Source organism: Rhea pennata, chromosome 12, assembly GCF_028389875.1.
Source record: "Rhea pennata isolate bPtePen1 chromosome 12, bPtePen1.pri, whole genome shotgun sequence".
NCBI classification, from domain to species: domain Eukaryota; kingdom Metazoa; phylum Chordata; class Aves; order Rheiformes; family Rheidae; genus Rhea; species Rhea pennata.
Genome location: NC_084674.1, coordinates 13,510,401 through 13,535,729, shown reverse-complemented (window position 1 = coordinate 13,535,729; position 25,329 = coordinate 13,510,401). Strand labels below are relative to the sequence as shown.

General features: G+C 36.5%; 1 protein-coding gene across 2 annotated transcripts in view; it reads right to left on the bottom strand.

Annotated features, from left to right (window-relative positions):
• The window catches only part of EEFSEC (eukaryotic elongation factor, selenocysteine-tRNA specific), a 134,039-nt gene that overhangs the window by 54,669 nt on the left and 54,041 nt on the right, over positions 1–25,329 (bottom strand). For both annotated transcript variants that reach the window (XM_062585823.1, XM_062585822.1), the window contains exon 5: positions 1,646–2,284. In XM_062585823.1, the coding sequence (XP_062441807.1) occupies positions 1,646–2,284 (639 nt within the window). The remainder of the gene's footprint in view (positions 1–1,645; positions 2,285–25,329) is intronic.

Here is a 25,329-nt window from a genome sequence, read left to right as displayed (position 1 = left end):
ATCAAAGAAGTTTAGACAAAGAGGACAGAATACTTTGGTCTGTTATTCTGGTTCAACATCACCATCCAGTCAAAGATAAGGGTAGTTAGGTCTCAAACAAAGGAAACAATACACCCTCTACCAAGATTTTAACAATATCAAGTGATATTGATTCTCGGTATCCCCTGTACCCCATCTTAAGATAGTATTTTCAGAAAACTGCAGCTATCCTCCTCTCTTAATTACTTCACTTCCTAGTGTCAGGACTGGCATCCAGAAACAACACAAAACTCCAGTTCCTTTGTAAAAAATGGCTTCCAAGGTCAGTAATGGAAATGTAAAGGAGAAATCCCGTACATGGAAGAAAGTAAAAGCTAAACTCTAGTAGCCTCTGAAAGAAAAGAGGGAAAATATGAATTGTCTGTTTAATCAATTAATACAGCAGGGATCTAAGAAACGAATATTACTAATTCAAAACCATGCCCTGGCAGGGAACTTGATTTTTTTTTTACTATTAAATTAGTGAAATAAACCAGCAAAAAGGTATTTAAGAAGCCTGCATTACAAATTGCAAATCTGATAAGCTGAGTGTTTTGATGAATGTTTAGTTTTCTTTAGTGAAGGCCAGATACTGTGCAATAATCAACACAACCTCATGTATTTCAAAAAAACAGAGGCAAGAATGCTCAAGGTCTTGTTCAGATGAGCAGGTTTTTGATCAGGAAAAATCAAGATTAGTAACTCCTTACTCAGAAATTAACAAAGTACAAAGGAATTACGTATCACACTAACACATCAAGTACACATTAGTTTAAATTTACACTAACTCTGTTCATTTAGGGGTAACTACTTTATATATTTTACATTTCCTTGCATTCCAGTTGTACCATTCATTATGAAATATTTCACCACCAGATGCCCCAATTAAGTTTTACCCCAGACCCTAACTCTTCTATTTTCCATCACAATGAGGTGGATAAAGCACTTAAAACATACCTGATTATCACCTGCACAACACACAAAAAAAATACATTAACCAAGTATCCAAGTTCAACCATGTCATAGGCTTGATCTCTCCAAGACATCTTGTAGGAAATTTTTTTCTGCCTCTTTAAATAAGGTAGTAATAGAGGCTTTGATTTAATCAAATGTGAAAACACACATATAAGATAATAATAGAAATAACATAAATATTTAATATGATAAATAACATATCTACAGCATTCTTTGCGTTATTTAACCTAGTGTTGCCTACTATTTGTCTTACATTGTCTTTTTATTTTCATTTTCCAGTGTACTACAAAATAACTGTGCTATACATGTTAGTGGAAAGCCATAGGTTTTGTCTACTGGAAAGGGCACAGATGAGCCACTTATGAAGGTATACAAACAAGTTAACATATAATGGCTAGACACCAAAAGAACCAATGACAATAACATCAAATTACTTAACACTCCAAGCTGAATAGACTAGTCACACTTAAACAATGATTTCTGACTTTGCAAGTAGACAAGATGCAATGTATTAGGCATACAAACACAAGAAAGACATATACAAGGATTCTGAAATACAACACGGTGAAAATTCTGTAGCACAACAACGTAGGCATTTTAGAGGAACAGAAGACTCCCCCTTCCCACATATAGCACTAAAAAGACAGCTTACCCTTTCCACTTGTCCTTCTTTGTGCTTCAGTTTGTACACTTTCAGCTTTGGAAGGAAAGTCTCTGCATAGTTCTTGTCTTCCATACCTTGAAGCAGTACCCCATGAAATGCCAGTCTGCAGGTATTCGCATGAATATCCGTATCCAGCTTGGAGCCGATCACAAGGCACAGTTTAGGACAAGTGACTGGTTTTTCAAACTCTAGCAGGACCCACTGTTGCCTTGGGAGCTGGACTTCTGACTGATCATTTTCTTTGTTCTCCTCTGAAGTCTTTGAGTCCTTTGACAAGTATTCCTCTTGATAAAGATAATCTTTTTCAAAATTAAAAACATTTTCTTGAATTTCTTCATTGAAGTCAGCAGGGGCTGGACTGAAAAACATCACTCTTCCCATGACTGTTTCATGACCAACTGTGATATGAAACTTAGCCTTTGTCTGAAGAGCTCCTCGAAAATACTGGATTTTTTTCAGAGAAATGATAGCAGCATGGATAGTGTGAAGTGATTCTGGAGTGCAAATTAGACCTCGTTCCAGCAGTTTGGGATCAAATTGGGTCACACAGATGCCTACTCTGTCACCCTGCATAGCATAAGTCACAGGAGTATGGAACATTTGCATAGACTTGACTTTCTTTGTCACCTATTGATGAAAGAGTAAGAAAGAAAATGAAGTAAAATTAATTGCATGTGTGCATCACAAGCACCAAGCTACATATGATTCCCTGCCCACTTTTAAGGAGACTTGCCTTTTCTAGAAGAGTCCGCAATTCACAAAGTAGAAAATGAACAGATGGAGAATACACTCCTATCACTTAAAATTAACACAGGTTTAAACCCCTTACCTAATTATATTTCTGTTCATGAGACTAAGATTATCATGGCCACAATTACGTTGATAGTTGCATCATCTGTGCTGCAATACCCAAAGGCAACGTGCAAAGCAACAGCTATACCCACATCACAGCTTACTTAATGTATTCCTCTCAAGCACTGGAGCCATCAGAAATTAAATAGTAGATGGAACCCCATGACTCTTTCTCTACCCCTTCTATGAAATGTTTTCATTCAGTTCTTTGACTTGCTTGAATTTCACTGTAAAAAGTCCAGATCAGAAAACTTTATGGTGTATTTATACAGCACTAAGCACAAGAAAATCTTGTAAACCACCACTGTAAAACAGTAAGTAATAGAAAAATATCTAAACTATGCATATTACAAAGAAAAGATAACATCCTCAAATTTTTCCTGCAAGGATTTACATGTTTATTAAATATAAGGCTAGTATAACTGCCACTAAAACTTGGAATTCCACCTCTTACGATGACTGTAGAAAAAGTAGGGCAGCATTTAAACATAAAATTTAACTCTTGCTAGATACTTCGAAAGTGAAAATAGAAAAAAAGTTTGGCACTAAGAAGCTTGTTGTTATACTGCTTATTTCAAAGAGTCCTCAAGTGGAAGAGAAGATTGAAATAAGCTTTTAAGGATCAGTCTTGGTTGAGCTTGATTAGATCAAACCAGTTTAGCTTAACAAGCTAAGTATATCTTAACAAGGTTTTGTTTTGGCTTCTGATTTGGTTTTGCCTACTATTTTTTCTTTTTTTTGGTTTATGTAAAACCAAGTTTTTTTTCTGGTTAGGTGCTTATGTTGCTACCTGATACATTCACACCAACAGATGTTCACTCTTTTGAGTTCTATTCACTCTTTGCCTGGACTCTCTACATTAGATACGAAGCTTTTAATAGGGGAAATAATGATAGCTTTTGCCAAGAATAAAGTAACTCTCTCCTAAATATGCAATAAGTTCTTGGAAGACTCATGACTACATACAAATTATACAAAGCATTACAGACGGGATGAAACCTCAAAATTCAGATCCAAAACCCTAACTCCACAGAAATCTCAGTTCCAGAGATCATTTCTTTGGTAAGTCTTTATGACTATACAATGACTTGCACTGTGAACATGGACAAAAAAAAACCAAAAATAGCAGACCAGGTCTCCAATATCTGTATCAATTGTTTTCCTTTTTGCTCTCTCCCTTTTCTTAGTACCAATTCCACAGCTATTGAAAGGTTCTTGCCAAATGCTACTGTGCAATTCTCACCATTCATGCTTTCTTTATCTTATGCATCTGTAACTGTTCTCAAATAAGTTTCTAACCTGCACACATACCTCAGTAACCTATCTTCTAATCCCTGCCCATCCCATTATATTCTGCTCCTGAAAGAAAGAAACCAATATAAACAAGCATTGATGAAGAGAGTTCAAAACCTGAAGATTTTAGGATGGGACTCAGCAGATCTGGTTTTTATTCTCAGTATTTCAGAGGCTACACAATTTTGAGCAAGTCAATTATGACAGACTTTTCTGTGTAGCATAGAGAAGTAAGATTTATGAGTTTTAATCACAGAATTATCTACTTGTAACACTGAAAATATCAGCTTGCTTGTGTGCCTCAGGTGCCTCAAAGAAGGGGAAATGAAATCTGTTTCATTGTTTCCTTTTCTACAAAGCCTGCCACCCTATAGGAAGCGTCTAATACTTGGCTTCAGACTAATCTTTATATACGTCTTCCCAACATCACTGAAGCAAGCAATACTGAGAGAAGACTGTAGAAAAGAAAGAAGGTAAATTCAGCATAGGAAAGATGGGACAGAAGCTACAGAAACTTGTATCAGAATCAAGGAGTAGTAGTAGATGAAGTCTACTGTGTAAACTAAAATCTTCAGTAGCTAGAACAAAAAAGCACTCCAAATATGTCAGCAAAGAATGAGCACAAAGAATATATAGACTGTTTATCCTTTCCAAACACAGAAAAACAAGGGGAAAAAAATCTAGCAGGTACAAAGCTTCTGGGAAACATCAAAAATTGTATTCTTTCTTGAAATCGCAACTATACAAACAACAGTGGCCATGAGCTTCACTGCCACAAATACTGTTTGGGTTCCTGGACTTTTGGCTGCTCACCAAAACCAAAAGATACACCCTTTTCCAGATTATAACAAGCTATTGTTTTAGCACTTTTCAAATCAAATACCACATCAATGTCTGTGTACTTTCAAACAATCTACAGGGCATTATGAGAAAGGAGATCAGGAGGTTTGTATATGTAGGAAAAAAATCCCTCGCTAAAAAGGCTGAACCAAAACAGTTCAGTGTGATCTTAACTAGTGTGAGAACAGACATAAAAGGCTTTTAAACAGTTACTAGGACTTGAGTTTCAATTTTTTCATTTGTCAAATATACATATTCATTATCCTTTCAGCCCAACCTCCTAGACAATCCTACCCATTCTAGATGGGCTGGAGAGAAACAATTTAGCAATTAACTCCTACTCCTCTGGTCACTTGACTGCTTGTATTCTAGAAGGCTGGAACTACAGAGACTTGAATCAAATCCCTCCTTTTTTTCTTCCACTATAACCTACGCCCCTCTCTGGCTTCATCATAGTTTGCAACAGGTGACACAACATCTAACCTTTTAGGATTTATAAATAAATAAATAAATAAAATGTGTTTCAAATAAACAAGTAATAAAAAATTTGAAATTGCTATTTGAAAATACTAGTCTAGATCATTTTGAAAAACTCTGTGTGACTTCATATGCAATACTGGCAGTATATCTTCCATTTTCTCCAACCATGAACAGAGGGAATAAGCTTGCACGAGCTAAGCAACCTTCCAGCCTTGTCATCCCTAACACAAAAATGGAACTGAAACTCATAAAAGACCTGCACAGTCTTCTACCACGAACAGAGCCAAAATAGAGATTTTTCTTTATTTGGTTATGAACATTCAAGTCTGTAATATCCCTTTTTTAAAAAAAATTCTCACCTGAAGGGTTAAGTTAAAATATTACAGTAAAACCTTTGCCAGACTCTGTAATATTTTTTTATATACTCACCTGAAGCAACTTTCACAGAATTCAGATAAAGTATTGTGTTTAAAAAGCACCTGTAGTTGTGTTCGTATGTTCATAATACACCTCAGCATTTAATTAAAAGAACAGTAGTTATCTATGAAACACTCCTGAAGTGTTACACCTACTCTCACCTTAAGTTAACTCAAATGATTAGGTGTGATGCATCCGACATGCAGACTATACATAATGATCGCAAAGAGAATTAGCGAGTGTTCTTAAAAATACCCATTTCATGCAATTCAACCTTTTCAATTAGATTTGCAGTTCTCAACTACAGCATACTGAGCTGGCTTGTATCAAAACTGTCTGTCTGCTTCCACATTTCTCAATGTTAAACTACTTTAAAAGGGAAATATAATTCTAAAATGTCGCTTCCCATGACAAGTGCTTGCAGTAATTGTCTCAGGATTTTGAATTTAATTTATCGCCAATTAACAAGCTTCTTTGTTTTGTTTCTTAGTATCCAAATCAATAACCAGAATTAAACCAAGACATAGGGAAATGCCTTTCCTCTCACCCTCCTCAGGCTCAGCTCTGCTCTTGTAACCCTCCTCGCCCCTCCCTCGTCGAGGCAGCGCAGGCGGCGGGGGTCTGCAGGCGGCAGCCTCCTTGCGGCTCCCTGCCTCCTGCTCCGGCGTAGGACCACAGCCTCCTCAGGAGCGTCCCTGCCCCGGCATGGGTCCCCCACGTTCCCCACAGAGGTACCATGTTTTCATGCCTCCACCTGAGCCTCTCCTCAGCTCCTTTCTCCGCCTTTGCAGTCCCTCAGGTTTTCCCTGTCGCACATCCTCACATCTCTTCGCCCACCACCCTCCTTGAACACACCGGAGCAGAGGCAGCGGGGGCTGTTCTGCCCGGCTGCAGTTCTGGTGCAGGGCGGCCGGAACCGGCTGGAACCGGCCGCGACCAGCTCCAGGCGGTTGGTCACGCGAGCCCTGCTCTTCACACCCGGCCGGCGCACGCTCCCGCGGACCGGCGTGCCCTGCGCTGGGCTGTCCTCGAAGGAGCATGTTCTGGCTGTTGCGTGAGGCTTCAGCAGAATAGCCCCCCTCTCCCTCCACCCCAATAAATTCTGCTGCAAGTCCTCCGATCAGTCTCCAATGCAAGTTCAAAAAAAGTCTATGATTCTGACCAATTCCCTCCTTGAAAACAGCATCCTAATTCCCAAACCCATTCCTTTCTTTCCTGTGTGTTTCGGTTTTGGAATCATGGTAAAAGCATTCATTATATAGCGCAGTATATTCATCGACCATAAGCTCTGTTCCAAGGGGCTAACGCGTGTAGGAAAACGGGCTACGTGGCGCTTAAGCGATGGGGGCGATTCGACTGCCTGAGAACTGAACTGGAACCGCATCTCCTCTGGGCACGGAGCTGGCAGAGAAGCGAACCGGAGAAGCGAGCATCAAACTGCATCAAACAACAGCCAAAGTAGCTTTAAATCACTAATTTCCTGTTTTCTGAACAGACCATGGACATCAGTACAGTATTTTATTCCATTTCACTCCGACCTTGACTGACAAAGACATTCGTCCATGGCTTAAAATACTCCAAATGGTAGTTTTGTTTGGAGACCGAAGAACATAACTGAAATTCATCTTTGTTCTTCTGTCTGGCCTTCAAAATACAAAGCAGGAAACAACTGGCACTAAATACTAGATTTTGTTTCCCTTACACATACCCAGTTTCCCCATATGTAGGTGACCCCCACAAGTTATAACACTGTTCTGAACTTTTGAGTATTTTGAGCTGTACAGTAAGAGAAGTTACAAGCACGGAGTTGGGGCTACGTCAGCCAGTCCACCCATCCACAACCAAATTACGCTGAACATTTTAGAGCATTCTGTCCTGAGCAATAGAAATCCATAACTGCAACCAATTAGGAGTAATATGTTGGGGATATTTTTAAATTTATTTCATACTGCCAACTTTGGGTTCTTAAAATGCTGCCTTTTCATGTCCATGAAAATAGTGCAAGGATCATTCAAGCAATGCAATAAATGGAGGGTTATTTTAACCTCCTCTGGAAATGAGGTATTTAGAAGCAAAGTGAATAATATGAGTGTAATTTTAAGAAGACAGACTTTATTGCATGCAAACAATGCAGGTGAACATGGAAAACAGCATTATAAAACTTGCTACATACTTAGCTCAGAGAGTTGCTCACATTTTGCTTTGTAAATGTGGCACAGGCAAATTGACTATATCTCATTAAATAAATCAAGAGCCATGTGTTAAAATCTTACATCATTCACAAAGGGATTTGCTTTTTTTTGTTTTGTCTTTTTTGTTTTTTGTCTTTTTTTTTTTTCAATTTGGATAATCATATTAATATTCCTAAAGCATTAAGTAAAGGTCTGTTAAAAGGGTGAGAAGAGGACTGCAAGAAGTGCATGTGTTCAAATGCAGATTAAAAAAATGCAAAATAAATTAAAAGCACCCAAACAGTTCAGCCCTTGAGATAAACAAATGTATTCAATATAAGAAAACCTGTTATTTGAAGACTAAAGGAAAAGCCCACTAAGATTTTCAAAGCAATTTAGTACAGACTAATAGAAAACAGGATACAGAAATTGTCCACTAATGACTTTTTCCCTGATATGTCAGAGCTTCTTTTCCTTTATTTATCCAACTTCCATTAAGTTATCAGCCATGTGCCATTGCTCATAGCTTCTTTAGATAAGAACCTAGCCATCCTGCTGCCTCCCGTGCTGTGAGTGCATCTTTCTGATACAAGAGATACAGCAACCATACCTTTCCTGTAATGTTCATGAGAAACTGCAAGTTATAATAAATTATTAATAGTCTATCATGTAAAAAAAATAGATTATAAATGCAATATTTATAAAAGGAGTATTGCATATGTATTACAAAAAAGGATCTCATTTCAAATACAGAGGACTCCAACTAGTTTAAAATATCTAAGAGTCCAACTGCAAGGGCACACCTTTAAATTTATATTTGAGAAGGGAAAGGAATTAAGAAAGCATGGTTTCTTGAGGTTTAAAAATAGAAAACAAGCCTGCCTGAATCAGCATGCAAATAGGAAAAGTGTTTGGAAGGTATAGACTAACCACACACCTCAATAGGATGCTAAATATAAGAAATGACACCTTAGTATCACCCAGTAGAAGTGTCTGCTTTCAGCTGAAGAGGAGCAGCAAAGCAAGGCCCAGCTGTACCAAAGTGCATTCAATATTTGCTGCTTTTGAAAGAAAGGATAGTCTTCCTCCCCACTGTGCTATTACAGTTCCAAATTAAGCTTAAGACTTCTCACCTTCCAGTTTCCAGTACTTGCTGGCGGTCTTGGGATATCAAACTACATTGTCTGAAAGGTAACCCACTTGCCTGAAAGACTACAGCAATTTTTATTTTTCAGCCCACCTTTGTCTAAGGTCATATACTGAGACTAAATAAAGATCAAATTCAGGCACAAGACAGTTCTTGTATTTAATCAGATTGTTTCATAAATCCTCTTCTAAAACCAAAGAATGATGAATTCCTTCCTTTATAAATGAGAAATGACCATTTATAAGCAAGACTGAGTCTCATAAATGAGCAATGCGTTTTAGCAAAGAAGGCAAATCTTTCCCACTCAAAAGCTTCATAGGACACCCAGGCTGCACAAGCACAAGACAGAAGCAACAAGCATTCAGAACTCATGAGTCAAGTTCCTTGCTCTACTCATTCCAGATCTTATTTTTTTTCAAATAAAGACTTGTCGTTTTGTGGATGGTGTGGAGATTTTTTTCATTCTCTGAACCTTTGGGATTCATGTCACATCTCAATGAACATTAGGAGTTGCACAGATCTTCCACCAGGGATTTCAAAAAAGCATAAAACCAAGACAAAACAGGAGTTGCCAACAGTATGTCATCAAACAGCAATTACATGATACAAAGTTTGACTCTGTACTCCAGTTGTAGCAAGCCACCTCTTGATTGTCAATGACAAAATGGCAGTTAGGACCAACTACAAATGAGAAAAGCCTCAAAGTCAGAAAACACTCCAAGTTTGCTAATATCAGTAGGATGTGGCTTAGCAACCATTTTCTGCTAGGTCTTGAATGTTTCTAAAATCTACTGTTTGACCATGGCCTTACTTTGTCTCCAGGCAGAAAAGTAATATAGCATCCAGAGGAAAAATTTCCAATAGAACGCTTCTTTTAGCTTATTCTTAAACTAAAGTTTGAGGACATCACTGTATGACCATTGTGGCACTGATCTAATCTCATACACACGCTATCGGATTTTTCTTAAAATACTCCTTTTTGATAAAACATTCCTTAGACTGAATAGCCTGCACTACAACACTGGAATAAAACAATATAAAAGGAGTTAATAAAATCCCCTTAGCTTGATTTCTTTCACAGTATCAAAAATGGCTATGCACCCAGTAAATAAAAAAGCAAGTCAATGATTTTACTCTCATGCTGGCTTTAATGTCATAACTTTAATTACATAATTGTATGTATATTCACACATACAATCACAAATCAAAAGTTAGCAAGTATTAAGATTTCACTCAAAGTTAAGTGGCCTTTTGTGCATATCCATTCTCCTGCACCCTTTAAATATACAACCTCACAAACTTTTTCAATAGAACCTGCTCCATTTCACGCACAGGCTGAAAAAATTTCAATGAATAAGAAACTATTTCTTTTTTTCTCATAATTGAGCTGCCTTGCATCAATCATTTACTATGTACCATCAAATCCTCACTTTACTGCATATATACTTTCTTAGCAAATAATAAAATACTCTAGTAAAGCTCAGCAATCTATATCACCCTTGTGATGTAAGATGGCTTTAACCCTCAAATGCATATAGGAAACAATCACATAATTTGTCATGATCCAAATTCAAGAAAAATCAGGTGTCCAATTTGAAATTGAAAGGCTGATTTTTCAGAACACTTGCACTTCACAGCAATTTTACCTATTCACAGCAAAGCTCTTAATGACCTCAAGCACTGCAGTCAATTTTCAGTTTGCTCCAAAAAATCCTAAGCCCAGTCCATACCTCCACGGGTTCCAAATGAGAATGCCACGAGAGATGTCAAAAGCCTTACCAAAGTAAAGACTCCTCCCATGTCTACATTTTCTCGTAGAAGTCAATCGCATTGGTCAAGTATGATTTGCCCTAGCAACATTTCCCAGTAATTACATATACTTCTAGCACTACCTTCTTTCATATTTCCTCTAGCCAACTTCCGTCTTTGTCATCCCCTACTTTTATACTCTTTACCCATATCTACCATCATTACTTCCTTGATCCTGTATTTCCCCAGCCCTCTTCATTCTCAGTGCGCTCTTTCTACTTTCATCCCTTAAGTCTCTTCTTCCACCCGAGAATCACATGGGGCAACATCAAGAGTCACATTAAGCAATACTGGTGCCACTCTACAAGTGTAAAGAAATGCAACACCAAATCATGCCAAAGCCAGCAGGCAGTCCTACCTCGGTAGTTATCTGCTCTGGGCCACCAAGCTCCACTGCTCCTTTACATTCTCTCTGCATTGCTCCTCTAGATTTGTGTGAATCTACTTACATATCCTCTTTGTTCCTGCAGAGAGGAGAGGGAAAAACGAAAGGCAGACCATGTTCCCCTTTCACTCCTCTGGCCAGAGCACAACCACCAGGCTTGTTCCATGCATGGGACTCTCAGTAGGACAGAAATCCTGCTCTCCAAGGATGTGGAGAAGGAAACAGAAGCCAGACACCTACACAGGTAACCTTTCATCTCCAAATGACTCAGAATTCTAAGTTTTATATAACTGAAAAGGGAATCTTAAGATGTCAAGTAACTTTAACTGTAGTGGCAACACTTGTGCCACTCCTCTCCACAAAAAACAAGATACACATTTTAAGAGCATATATAATGCTGACATGTTTAGCCAGCAAGTACCTCAGACCCATAGCAGAACTCTGACATGGGATAAGTTTACCATTTACATATCAATTAAAACTACTGCAACTTTTCAAAGAAAAAATCCAAAAAGAAATCAAAACCAGTGCAAATATAGGTTAAGAAAAGCTGTCTAGAATGTTACTCTTCCAGCAGAATGAACTGAATTGCTTTTTTTCAAATAGATTTTGTTTTAGAACAATAACAATACTTTTATCTGAAGACTTCAAAGTCACATGCAAAAGAATATATCACAGTAAACACAGGGTTGAAGGATTTATAGAAAAAAAATCTACTGGGATTTTTTTCCTTCTTTAAAAGAAATTTGTTTACTACCAGTCCTTGAAAAGTACTAAAAGGGGGAAACTATAGACTAAAGAAATAAAACTTTTATATGTAAGGAACATTTGGAGCTTTGTGAGAAGGCTGGTTTTGGTAGAACGTGTGACATGTAGCCCAACGTGAGTAATATTATATCTCAAATAAAAATCAGCCCATGAATATACATAATCCAAAAGGTAATTCTCCCAATCTCTGAAATGTAATGGAGCCACTCTAGATCACTGAGGCATGAATATTTACTGTATTCAGGCTTTACTGCTCTCGATCTGTGTTCAATTTTGCAAATTAAAATGAAGGCTCTGTGGATAGAGAGATTAAAGAGCATCCCCAAACCTGCCTGTTTCCTTGGGGTGGTAGCAGTGATCTGGTTACCCTTCTGTTAGGTTACTTCTTTTTACTTAATGGAGTAGGTCAAAAGCAATTGAGAGTGGAAAGAGGAGGTCAGTATTAGGTCATAACCTTGGAGTTAAAGGCTCACTAAGGAAAATAAACAGAGTGAACAGAAAGCTGCATTTAAAAATAAAATTGTAATGAAAAATAACATTTTCAGGCCTGTTCACTTCTGTTTTGATAGGCCAAGGGAAAAAATAAGAACTTACGTTCATTTCTTTTCCAAAATTCTCCCACTCCTTCTCTAAAATAAGCTCATTAATAAAAGCCATGATTTATACACAATGAAACAAAAGTGATGAGTAATTACTCAAAGATCAGGTAGGCTTCATTAATTGTAGCAAACGTTAACAGTAATCATGGTGATTTGTGTATATATATATATTCTAGAAGATACGTGGACTATAAATACAACAGCATTTTAGTGCAATGCAGCATTCAAACGAGCAAACAAGTATGCACACCAGTACAAATCAAATGATACAGTACTACTCCTAGCGAATTCTTCATGCTAATTGTAATTAAAACAAAGGCTACTTCTGCTGTGAGAAAGAAAAAGGCATGAATTACTATTCAGATTTGAGTGTCTTCTGCAATAATCCTTTTTATTTTATGAAATTAAGAACTACTGGTATATAAAAATCTTTAAAAAAAATCCTACCTCAAGGAAAAGTTATAAGTGGTAAATTTTACACAGTTGGACTGGAAAGCAATTTCTAATCCAAGTCAGCAACAGTGTTTAGGATTAGATAAGTATACTTATATCCTCTGCATTGTATAATATTTTCAAAATCTCAGCAGTTGAGTCTAGAGAAAGAACAAATGGATTTATCCCTACTACCTTGGCAAACAATACTAAGCTATTAAAAGAACAAAGCAGCACAGCGCAAAGTCTGACACAGCAAAAGCAAGTTCTACTGCATAGATGCATGGCAGAAAAGAGTCAGGTTTATAATGATTTTGATGCATCTATTCACATGCAACTGAGTGAAGGAAGAGGAAGGGCAGAAACATGAAGGGGAAAAAAATGAGGTAAAGAATAAAGATACTGCACCTTATGAAGCTGGAAATAAAGCCAAAATGTAATAGTTGTCTGCTAACAAAAACAACATTTACCATAGAGAGTTGCCATATGATATCTTATGAAATGAGAAATTCACACTTTTTTTTTTTTTTTTTTTTTTTTTTTTTTCCCTCTAAGCAATCCTTTGGTACCAAAGGGTACATCCTGGTACCAAAGGGTTACTGTGCTTTGAAAACTTCACCAATGGCCTTACTAAACATTTAATATTTTTCTTTCTGCTTTCTTAAAGGCCCCAGATGTGCTCTTGCAGATCAAAAGAGACCAACTTATAAAGTTAAACGAAATCAAGGGCTTTTGTTCCGAGGCATTGTTGCTGAACTAATTATTCCTGGATGTTGTTTAATGAAATAGTGGTGCCATATATTAAAACAGTAACAGGATGAGTTGCATGAGTTATAGGAAAGGTCTGATCTAGGATTATAAATTTAAGTTTTTCTTCAAAGGAGATGAAACAAACTACTCAGAACTCCCCAGTACTTTCTGTCACTGGAGGACTGAAATAAAAGAACACAAAATGTATGAAAGCTGAAATATTATTGTACATATTTACCCTTCCCTGGATGATGGAGAACTGAAGATGTAGGAGTTCAAAAATCTCCCAAGATTATTTAAGATGAAGGAAATTAAGATCTTACCTATCCTGCCTATTCCCCAACTGTTACAAAGCACAAATTAAAATAAATATAGGTAAAGTCTTGGGAGAAGCTTTATTTTAAATGTAGCTATGGAAAAAGAAATTCCCATCTTAAATAGCCAAAAACCAAAAAGTCATATCAACTGATAAGCATTTCTATTAAAAGAGAAAAAAAAAGATAATGGGGTATCCTAACATCAAATTACTAGTAGAATTGGATTTTCTGCTTAATTCTGTAGTCCCCAGCCACACCAACGTTTCTGGTAAAACACTTATTTACCTATATGTTTACACTACTGAGAGAAACAAAAGGTACCAGAGATCCCTAAGGACATCTCAGGGTAGGAAGGGAGTTTTTCCAGAACCAAACTATACAGCCAACAATAAACACTTCACTTCCCTATTGATGGTCTCTTCTGTGTTTGTATTTTACAGCCTGACACCAGCCAACCCAACACTTGACACCTAATTAACAGACTGAGGAGCTGGAGGTCCGTATATTGATCACACTAAATGGGATTAGTGTGAAATAAAAAGTTCAAAGGGTCTTGACCAAACTTCACCACAGCCAGGTGTGACAGCTGCTATGAATTTGTGTATGCAGTGCCCCACACTTTTATTAAGAGGTCTGGCACAGGAATATGCAGTAGCCTATGAGATCACGAAGGTTCACCTAACAATGTCAGGCTCTGTAACTGTAGTGAGTGATTGAAGAAAAAAATCCTCTTGCTTGTTTGCATAGGCCTTTTTGATTAACTCACAGAAAGGGTCTCCCACCTCTGGTACAACAAGCATTTACAATAGAAGTAGAGTTGTGACTTCTTTGCCTCTCAAGGATTTGTTAACTTGCTATGGAAGAGCTGTCCAATTTGAAAGGAAAAAAAAAAAAAAAAAAGAACAAGGTTTGACTGTAAAAGCAGCAATTCCTGACATGCGCTGCAAAGCATACCAGGTATATTCTGGCAATGACAGCCAGGAGCTATATTCAAATGAAAGAATTCCAAACTACTTTATCTTTTAACACACTTTTTATTTTCCTAAACCTCTCAGCTGTCATCAGACAGATAAATTTTTCTACACCTTCCCCTGCCCCCATCTTTTCAGTGGCAGGCCTATTAACATCATTTTTAAATCTTCATCAAGATCCAAACCAATTACATCTTCCATCAATGTATTGCAGTATTTCTAAACATCTGTGCAAATTAATTTCTTTCTTAAAACAAGTGAGTCCCCTTTTTCAGTATCAGGTATCACATACACCTATAACAGAAATACGGGACATGGAAAACATACTGCAATTCAGAAAAGGAATCAAACACATTCTGCAGAGATGTTCAAGTATTGCTGAAGTTTGGTGATGCACAACAGGATTCTCCTGACTCATATGATGTTACCAGAATATGCGGCATAAGCTACGAGCAAAACTCATTTTTGCTTTTGCCTGGTTTTTGTTTTTTATTTACTAGTTTGCTTTATGGTTTACTATATGTAAGAATACTTTCAAAAAGGTGAAGGAAAAATCTGTTCTGGGAGCTTACACGTTACCACTACGGAAATAGTCACCAGTCAGAAGGAAAAGGAGGAAAAGAGCCAGCAATTTACAAATCATTTCAATCCATTGAGTCTTTTAAAAGGAAACTACATGTGGACCATGAAGGAATCTTAAAAATAGGTTCCCTGAGGTTGCAACATGCACGAGTAACACAAAAGATGCCACTACAGCCATCATGCAAAAATATCTGGCAACAGATTGCTAAAGACAGAAGCTTGGAAAAAGCAAGGAGGACAACCTGAAGCCTAAGAAAAAGTGAACTGGAGCACTGCGCCATTAGCATTTCACATAGCAAAGCACAACCTTTTAGCAGTTTATACAGTATCATGACATAACAAAAACAGCTTTTACTTTTTCTTTTCTCTCCCTTTTCTAGCTATGCATCTTTCTTCTGCTCCTACCTAGATTTCTTTCTCTGAAGAATCTTCCATCTCCTATCCTGCAAGGTTTCATGTCCAGTCCCTGCTTCCATGACAGCTGCTAAGACCATCACTGAAATGGCCAATGAAGATTTTTACAGGGCAAAAACATATACTCTGGACATATCTGCAGGTCCAAACTATAACACTGCCACTGTCACTCCCTTGCAGCCTTGAGAGCTAGAACTTTGGCTTTTTAAGTTAAAGCCAAGATTATGTATAATCTAAAATGTGCAGACCACAAGATGTACACCAAAATGACTGCTTCCAGCTGAAAGCAAGCTTATCTTGCCTATACACCAATGCAAAAATCTTTTCTTTATTCACTATATTCTTTATGGTTTTTTCAGTGTGGTTATCAGATCTTTTGAAGCATTCTTTCATGATCATGTTTCCTCATTTGCAGTTTTTTCACTATAACTACTAGGTCTCAACAACTGCCATTCTCTAAAATTCTGCACTGGATCATGAATTCCTTAAACAGTGCAAAACTGCATCACCACTTTCTCTCGATACATTATACATGTTGTAAACGTATGTACCTTTTCAATTGAAAATGATTACAAAACGCTCAAGGACAAAACAAGCCCCAAATAGACATCTGTTTGGAAAAAAAATGTATAAAATTAGGAAGCACCCAATTAGGTTTATTCGCAGCTAAATACTAGGATAGATACATAATATCAGAAGAGCATTAAGTTGTTGACAAAGGCAGCAACTCACCAGGGGAAGTCTGCAACACTGAAACACTAGCTAGTTACTGCAGCTTTTCATAGTGTCTTCACCAAGTAGACACTACTATGGTGGTCACCGTATCTACCAACTGTTCTTCATTAGCCAAAACATTCTCTCAAAAACCAAAACAGCATTGCTCTAATCTTTCATGGCAGTATTACACAGAGGATATCTGTGTTTATCTCAGTGGAAATCAATGCTAAACTTGGACTGCATATCCAGAAGTTGCTTTTAAATTCAGCAAAGAAACACCGTCTCCCTGTAAGCCACAAAATTTATATCGTCTTTATTCTAAAACACATTACTATTCTTTTACAGTGAATATGGATTTAGAAAACACCCATCACAGCGCAACTCCAAGAGGTGGTTACTTGCACTTTTAGGAGATGAGAGTAAGACAGGACTGGAGGGTGCACCCCAAGTTACATGTTTTATGGTTTTTTGGTACAACTTCAAGGCTTTAAAAAAATTTATTGGAAGCGACTGGATATCTTTATGGAGAAAAAGAAAATGCCTACAGTAAGTTGGGAGTGAATATGAAACTAAGTGTTTATATTATTCAAAAGAAAAATGTCAATGCTAGAAATCTTGCTATTACAACCAATGCTGATTAGAGGAAAGCAAGTCAGCAAGCTGGTACAACTGGTTGAAGTTTTATTGCTGTCTCTCAGCTGGATGAGTGGGGGAAATGATAATTTAGGCATAGATGAGACCAGATAAAGAGACGAATAAGAAAAGCTTTTAATTTGGCCAATAAGCCAAGCTTGCAAAGCCACTGTAAGTAGATGCTTCAAACTAGAGTATCATCAAAATGAAGGTGAGCAAAAACAAAGCAGATGCAATACTTAAACATATATTTATACACCACTTTATATTCTAGGGCTAACATGTATACATCACAGCCTTTCAGAGGATTAGATTTAGAGGAGCAAGAATTTTGAAAATGAAATTTAACAGTTTTAATTAAAACAGCTGCCATTAGCCACATAAATTTTCATTTTCCATCTTTATTGAAAGGCAAGACTGTATGTTCCACTGGAATATTCCATTCTGTCCACATCATCGCTATCTGCACCCCCTTTAAATAATACATTTTACAACTATGACAGGTATTTTCTCCTCCTTCCTGCAAAAGGTAGATATATTTATTGCCTTTGGCTTTTTTACTTTATTAACGTGTGATAAATTACACAGTTTGGAAAACATTTTACTCCCTTATTTTTCTAAAGATACTATATAAGACCCCCAAACTCTGTTAACATTCAATAAAAGCATAGGGTAGCCTATTAGAGTATCAAGTCTGACATTATCTGAGGCAAAGGCCGATTTCAATTGAATCAGAGGAAAAACATGAAACCCCAGTCCCTTACCAACCGTGCAGCAACAAAAATAAGGTTGCAATGAATTCCAATCTAACTGTCAATAGTGGATTCCAATTATTGTGCTCACAGGAGAAGTGAAAATACTGACAAAACATAATACCATTTTTCTGATAAAGTGGTGATCACAGCTTCAGAAAACCTTACACAAATAAATCTGCAAAGAAAATAAAGGTTCCAGCTCCAACTTTGCTCTCTTTAGTCTTGCTAGACTCCCGGGGTATGAAGGGGTGAACTCTCATTCTGCACAGAGTATGAAATAGGGATGCTAGAATGAAGGTTAGCACCAGACTTAAATAGCCTCGCTATTATAAATTTCAGTACAAGAACTATTAGTTAAACTGTGTGGGTTTTGTGGTTTAATACACATTCAAGCACAAGAAATTTTTCTACAAGTCTTTGGCTCCATCTGCTGACTTTCAATATTAAAAATAATTGATGAGGCTGAGAACTCTCATGGCTTTTGGAATACAATTTTATTCTTTGTAAAGCCTTCTACATTTCTGTAAGTGTAGTTCAAAAGGTATAACTAAACACATCGAATGTGAATCTAACTATTTTGTCAGTGAAAAAGACTTGAAGCAACAGTGAACCAGCTCTGAGGAGAAAGTACCTGAATGAGCTTGGGCTGCACAGGAGGTAAGTGCCTCTTACTTCAAAGACTGGCTGGACTCCTATTTAAGCAATAGGTTTAAGCTAGATGGTTACATCACATAATAATCCAACAATTAAGTCCAAATCCCAGAAGTGAGATGGTGAGCAGAATAATAAAAGGAAGCAAAGGTCCAAATCACAACCCTTGCAAGAGCTTGTTGGAGACATTTGCCCAACACCTGCCTATGCTGGTTGCAGCTTCTCCCCTTTTCACTGAGCCATCTACTTCACAGAAATAAAGCTTGTTGTATTTATGAACAAAAATATAAAAACAATCTGAAGGTTCAAGAGTCCCACTATTTGTCTGTCTCAGCACTGATGTATTTTTCTTTATTGTAAAATTTTGATCTTTATCAGAGTGCTATGAATTCAAACTAGATGGAATTTCTACATTAAAATACACTTGAGAAATAGATCTAATATGTTCTTTAAATATAGCAGAAGTCTTAGATTCAATATTGGGATAGCGTGTTTGGGGCTTTTTTGTACTTTCACAAATTTTAAACAGCTACAGAACTACTTCAACAGTACCAATAAAAATTAAGCTGCAGCAGATCATAAGCCATTTTTTAAGTTAAACAATTTAGCTCGTTAAATAAGAGCAGCCTGATTTACATGAACATTGGGCTCTTGTACCTGCAAATGTTTTTGAGTGGTAACTGGAATAATCAACACCTCTGCAAAATCTGTTTTACCTTGCAACTCTAAGTACTCACATTAGAAAATAAAAACAAAAAAAAAAACAAAACAAAAAAAACTTTCAAGACTTCTTGTGCCTTCTCCATATACTCTGAGAAGCATGTTCCTCTTATCAGTGTAGGAGACAGGGGCAGTCTCTTAAATTGAGTAATACTTGTCAAAAAAACCCTGCTAGATATATGAGGGAGCTTTTTTAAGTAATGTTATTCATAGCATCTCTATAGCTTTAATATTTGATTACAGGCACAGATTAAAAAAGACAGAATCCATTATAATCCATTATTTTTGCTTTTTTTTCCTCCTCTCTCTCTCTTTTTTTTTTTTTTTGAGGTGAGGAAGGGTAAGAGGAGGAGGTTAGGCACCAAATGAAGCCTTAGCTGTGATTGAACAGAATCTGAACCAGCTCCTAAAGCTCAGTCTTTATAACAAAGGTGTGAAAAAAGTTCAACTTTATAGTTCATGGAAAATCCCACACCTTTTCTGAAGTTAAAATACATAAACTCACATACAACACACACCACAGATATTGTAGTATACCAAAAGTTTATTTTAAAATTATTAAATGTTTATAATCCACCATTCACAGCTCACACTGAAGCTAAGGAACCCATTACAAGTGCCCCTACTTTTAAAATTTGAAATAAATTATTTTGAATTCTGAACAAAGACTTGCAAGAAGTGTTAACAGGATATGAAATATTAAGAAAATACATGGCATTTTTACAGGCATATATTCCAATACAGATATGCCCAACAGATTCAAAAATATATTTACACAAAGGTTCACCATCTGATTTGAGATAGACTTTTATATTAAGCTTAAAATATAATGACATTTAAACATAAATTTAAGCTCCTGTAAAAGTGATTTTCCATATACAGGAAAACAGAAAGAAAACAAGCATGCACATTTTAAGTACTTGCATAGTTATAAAAAATTTATTGCATCATACTATTCTCTCCATTGAAGCCTATCTAAGCCCTGACACTAGTAAAACATACTAGTTTAAGACATCGTAGCTACATGACACTGAACAAATGAAACAAAACTTCACCGCAGAGAAGAGAGAAGAAACCCTGTCCAGAGAAAACAATGCACTGCAAAACAAAAAAAAAGCAATGTCTGATCTGTGAATTTGCATTCACTGAATCAGATAACTTTAACATTAGATATCTGAACAGTTCTCACAACTGTTTGTAATAAGTTAAATGGCCTAAGTCTCTCTTGTGAATCACACCATAATCACTAAACTCTGCCTAAATGTTACATTTCCTTTAGGTTTCTGTCTTAAGTTTGATGTAAAAAATATTTTTTTAATCCATATCTATTCCCACATATGAATTTTCAAAATTACTTGCCAATATTAAATAGTTTAACTTCATTCCACCTTGACAGACAAAAATTAAAATCTGTTTTAAAAATTAAAAAGCTGGAGAACTCTTAAAAAAAAAAAAAAAAAAAGAAGCAGCAGCAGCAGCAGCTTGTTAAAAAACAAAAACTGAACAGAACCACCTCTCATTCTTATTTGTGTGCTTTTACTACAAAAAGTATCTTTTAAAATTTTGTTTAATTTCCTTGCAATAATATCTAAGAAAATGACACAAGCAACAATGGAATTCTACATTGATGAAGATACCCTCTGTGTTACTGAAAATACAGCAAATAAAGAGCCTTCATCTTCTAGGTATTTTAAAGATTACATATGAATGGAACCAGTTAAATCCACAACTGTCTTCCCTAAACGTATTTTCATTTCTTGCATTACCTCTGAACATGTTCTAATAGCCCCAACTGTAAGCTTACAGTTGGCTTCAAAAAAATTTTTTTAATGGAACTTAAATATTCCAGAGCATCTCTTAAAATGGGGAAAGATTCTGATCTCACAAGACACAACCATTTATGTGCAGTCTGCATATATCAGGCATCTGGAAAAAAGGACTGAGTTCATGATAGAACATTCTTGGAACATTTGGATAGGTCAGAAGTTAAAAATGAAAATAACTACCCTCAAAATTACCAGCTCAAATGGAGTTGCATTTAATGGAGTCCTTTCTAAATGTCAGTTTGAAAATAAAAGTTCCAAACTCCAAGCAAATAGGATGAATAGCAAAGAGCAAAAAAAAGGACACAAGCAGAAGAAACAACTTGAAAGAAATTTGAACTTCTCTTTTTTCACACTATTGTTAAGAATGATTATTTAAGAGTTGTAAGGTGCATTTGTAATCTGCTGGCACTTGCTGCAAGAAGGAAAAATAGGCATATTGTGATTTCCACCAACTTGACATTTCCATCTTTTTGACACTATTTAGGGAACTGCATGACTGAGAAATAGTCTTACATCAGATAATTTAATTAATAAATCATATGGAACTTCAGCCTTATGTAGCATCTCAGGTCCACATTTAGCCTCATGAGAAGCCTCAGCAAGTTAATACCCCACTTCTGTATTACCACATGGGAAAATAATCTCCCACAGTAGAGGAGAAAGAAGATGGACCTACCTAGGCCAAAGACATCCTTAATAACCTTCTCCTACAGTCCAATTAATTCTGGTACTAGCCTTTGACAACACAGGAACAAACTATTAATTTGAGCATCCTTACTGAATTAAAAATACATTTTATAAAAATAATCATGATTCCTCAAGTGAACATAAGGTCAACAACAGAAAAAGACTTACTTGAAATAGAAACACCGAGACTTCCGACAAAACCTGATTCCTATTCAATCACCAGCCTCCAACTTTTTCCTGAAGTCCACAGTGAGATTTCATTTTCTTTTTTTTTTTTAATACAGATTTGTATACTTCTTTGCATTCAGCTTAAACTAACTGCTGTTGATTTGTATTGATCCAAACTCAACCTCCAATGCCAAACTTAGACATTTAATTTAGTTTTACTGGGCATTCATTTCAGTCTTTGTAAAGATACACATTTTTACATTTCCCTTATGCTCTCTTCCACAGTTTCATTTTGAGTGTTTGTAGTCTACCTGCATATTCCTCATCCCTTACAGGTTTTCCGTCACTGCCCTCTATTCTCCAAAGCAGGATCAATGTCTTCAACCAGGCAAAACAAATACCACAAACCATATTCATACCTCAAAACTGAACTAATTTATATCAACAGATATTTCCTTCCCTAAGCGATCACTTAATTCACTTGCAGTCCAATGTACTAGGTACTGCACATCAGATGACAAACTCTTCCAAGGATGGTTAACACAAATGTCTATTGAAATGCATATACTAAATATGATATTAAGAAAAAGCACCTACAATATCACAACCATAACAGAAAAAGAAAGAAATAACTAGTTGAATACTGGGAAAGAGCAAAAAAGCTTTAAGAGCTTAATATGATAGATGGAATCTATCATATAACTTAAGTGATGACCAAACTTCTGCATGAGGAATTTCAATACCTCTTTCCCATTAAAAAAAAAGTTATTCACATCTGCATGTATAACAGGATCAGTTTCCAATAAGTTTATCTGTTCCCATTCCTTATTTCTGCCTCCTGAACTGAACAAGCAATAAGATCATTGCAGCCATTCTTTGGCAGAACCTCTTGCACACCATATACTTAAATATTTTTCTAAAAAAATCCAGTTGCCCAGACAGAAAATGAGTCAGCTGGTAAATTCAACTTTCACAAAGGCCTGATAGCTTTAAGTCAACTTAAGGACATATTTAAAGAAGCATTAGTTATAGTGACTCTTTTTAAGAGTATTTGACCTTTACACTGCAATTTCTAAAGTGTGAAACATTTATTCTTGATTATTTATTCATTAGAGGAAAAAGAAAAAAGCCAACTGTGTTCTATGGCATATGCTTTCAAGCTAATTGTTATAACCGTGAAGACCCTGGGAGTTTGTAGTTTTCATTTCAGTCAGTTGCAAATGAAAATCTGTATCTACGCATTTATACCATGCTCATCACAACACTATCTGGGCAGCTGGAATAATTATATTATTCCAGCAGATACTGTAAACATTGGCTCTTTAGTATTTTTTTTTCATTTTTCAACATAAAAACACACCGTTTATTATAATATAGTATTACAGGAATGTCCTGGTGAAGCTATGCATTTACATTCAGTTTGGGCAATGTGTTAATGCATGTTACTGTCACAGGCAGATGACAATAGACTCAGGCGATGAGCTGGGACAAAAATATTTAAAGAGTAAAGCCAATTCTCTACAATTTTCATAGCAATAACAAAGAATTAAAGAGTTTTATAAACATGGAGGGAAGAGTATCTCAAATACCTAGTACAAAGCATAAAATCCAGAGGACTTTCTATAGGGTTTTAACATTATTCCTTGAACAAAGTATTCTAGCGATAGACTAATTTTAGGCTGCTTGGCACCTGCTCACTAGTCTAAACTATTCCTTCTTCTGGTCAAATCTGGAAGTTTATCTTCAATTATCTTAGTTGAGTAAGGTTAAAAAGGACTTTCAATATTCAGATCCTACTTTTTTTGCCAGTGCCCAGATCTGAGGAGATCTTTTGACATACAGACCATGGCTTAGTCAGCACAGTGCTTGGGGAACTGTTTTGCTTCTTAAAAGCCTGATCAAATGAAGAATTGTACTGTATATGGATGACCAAGGAAGAACAAAAAGTGACATTCCCTTCCTTCATTCTAGCTGCTGAATTTTTGCCAAAGCCTCCAGCACTTGAACTTAAATATTTAAAACACGATAGTTACTCATTGCCCTAACTAAGCCTACGCACACTGAAGTTACATTCACAGCAGGAATGCAATGTGAAAGCTATGTTTACCATACAGGAGGTTACCTTTCCAATTACTATTCAAGCGTTCCAATAAGATTCCTGTTCAAACTATATGTGTACGTGCATGTGGGTCTGTTTTCAATTGAATTGTATCAAGAACAATTCTACCCGATAAATTAAAAAAATAAAAATAAAAAAGAATAAAAAAGTGACCTGGCAGCAGTAACGCTTAAACAAACAAATTCTGCAAACACAAAACAGCCATCCTTTGCTTCTAAAAGTTACCATAAAATTTAAACAAAAGGCATTTGGATGGAAGTTTGTGATTACTGTATCAATACCCATTAACTTAGTTTCAAACTAATCCTGGATGCCAGGGTCACCGTACCCAAGAAAGCAACATTTGACCCGCTGGAGCAGCAACTGCATATTGCCTAACAAGCGCCAGGATCACACATACTTTTTTTTTCAGCTGCATCCCAACCATGGCTCAAGTCATCTTAAAATCTTTCTTCTCCAGTACATTGCTTACAGTACACTGCTTAGCGTGCCCACATTAGATGGTTCCAGGACTCTGTTTTAACAAAAAGCGCACGACAGATTTTACTCTATGAAATCAATAGCTGGCGTATCCTGTAGAGGCAGCGCTGGAGCCTGCTTACCATCTTCTGAATATTGCTGTCTTCTAGAGAGCGGTTTCTCCATTACCATGTCTTTTCCTCTTTTCACCTTCACTTTGTCAGACCTGCTCTAGCTATAGCTGATGGAAATGAGTTCAAAAAAGCCATTTCAAAGTTTCTCATCTGACCTCAATTCCAAGCATCAGAGGTTTTAAGCTAAGATGTACGGAAACATGTCTCTACACAATTAGCTTGTGACTTAGGACAGCAACAACAAACGCTGAAAAAGAGAGAGGAAAAAGTTCCATCAAACTATGGGGAAAGCAGAAATGATGAGTTATGTCAAAAAACAAACTTTAAGACTGGGAAAGAAGATAGAGTGAGATTGGCAGGAAAAGTAGAATGAAGAACGGATGAGGGAAGCCAAAGTAATAAAGATAAATCTCTAAGCATCACAGTTTAACAGCCTAGGTGTTCACGTTCCCCCCCCTCTTTTTTTTTCTTTCCAGATGAAACTTGCAAATTTGTTTATCCTTAAATATCTTGTAGCACTGAAGCTGACTCTCTCACTAGTATTACATACAAGAATATATTTCCATTCCTGAAATT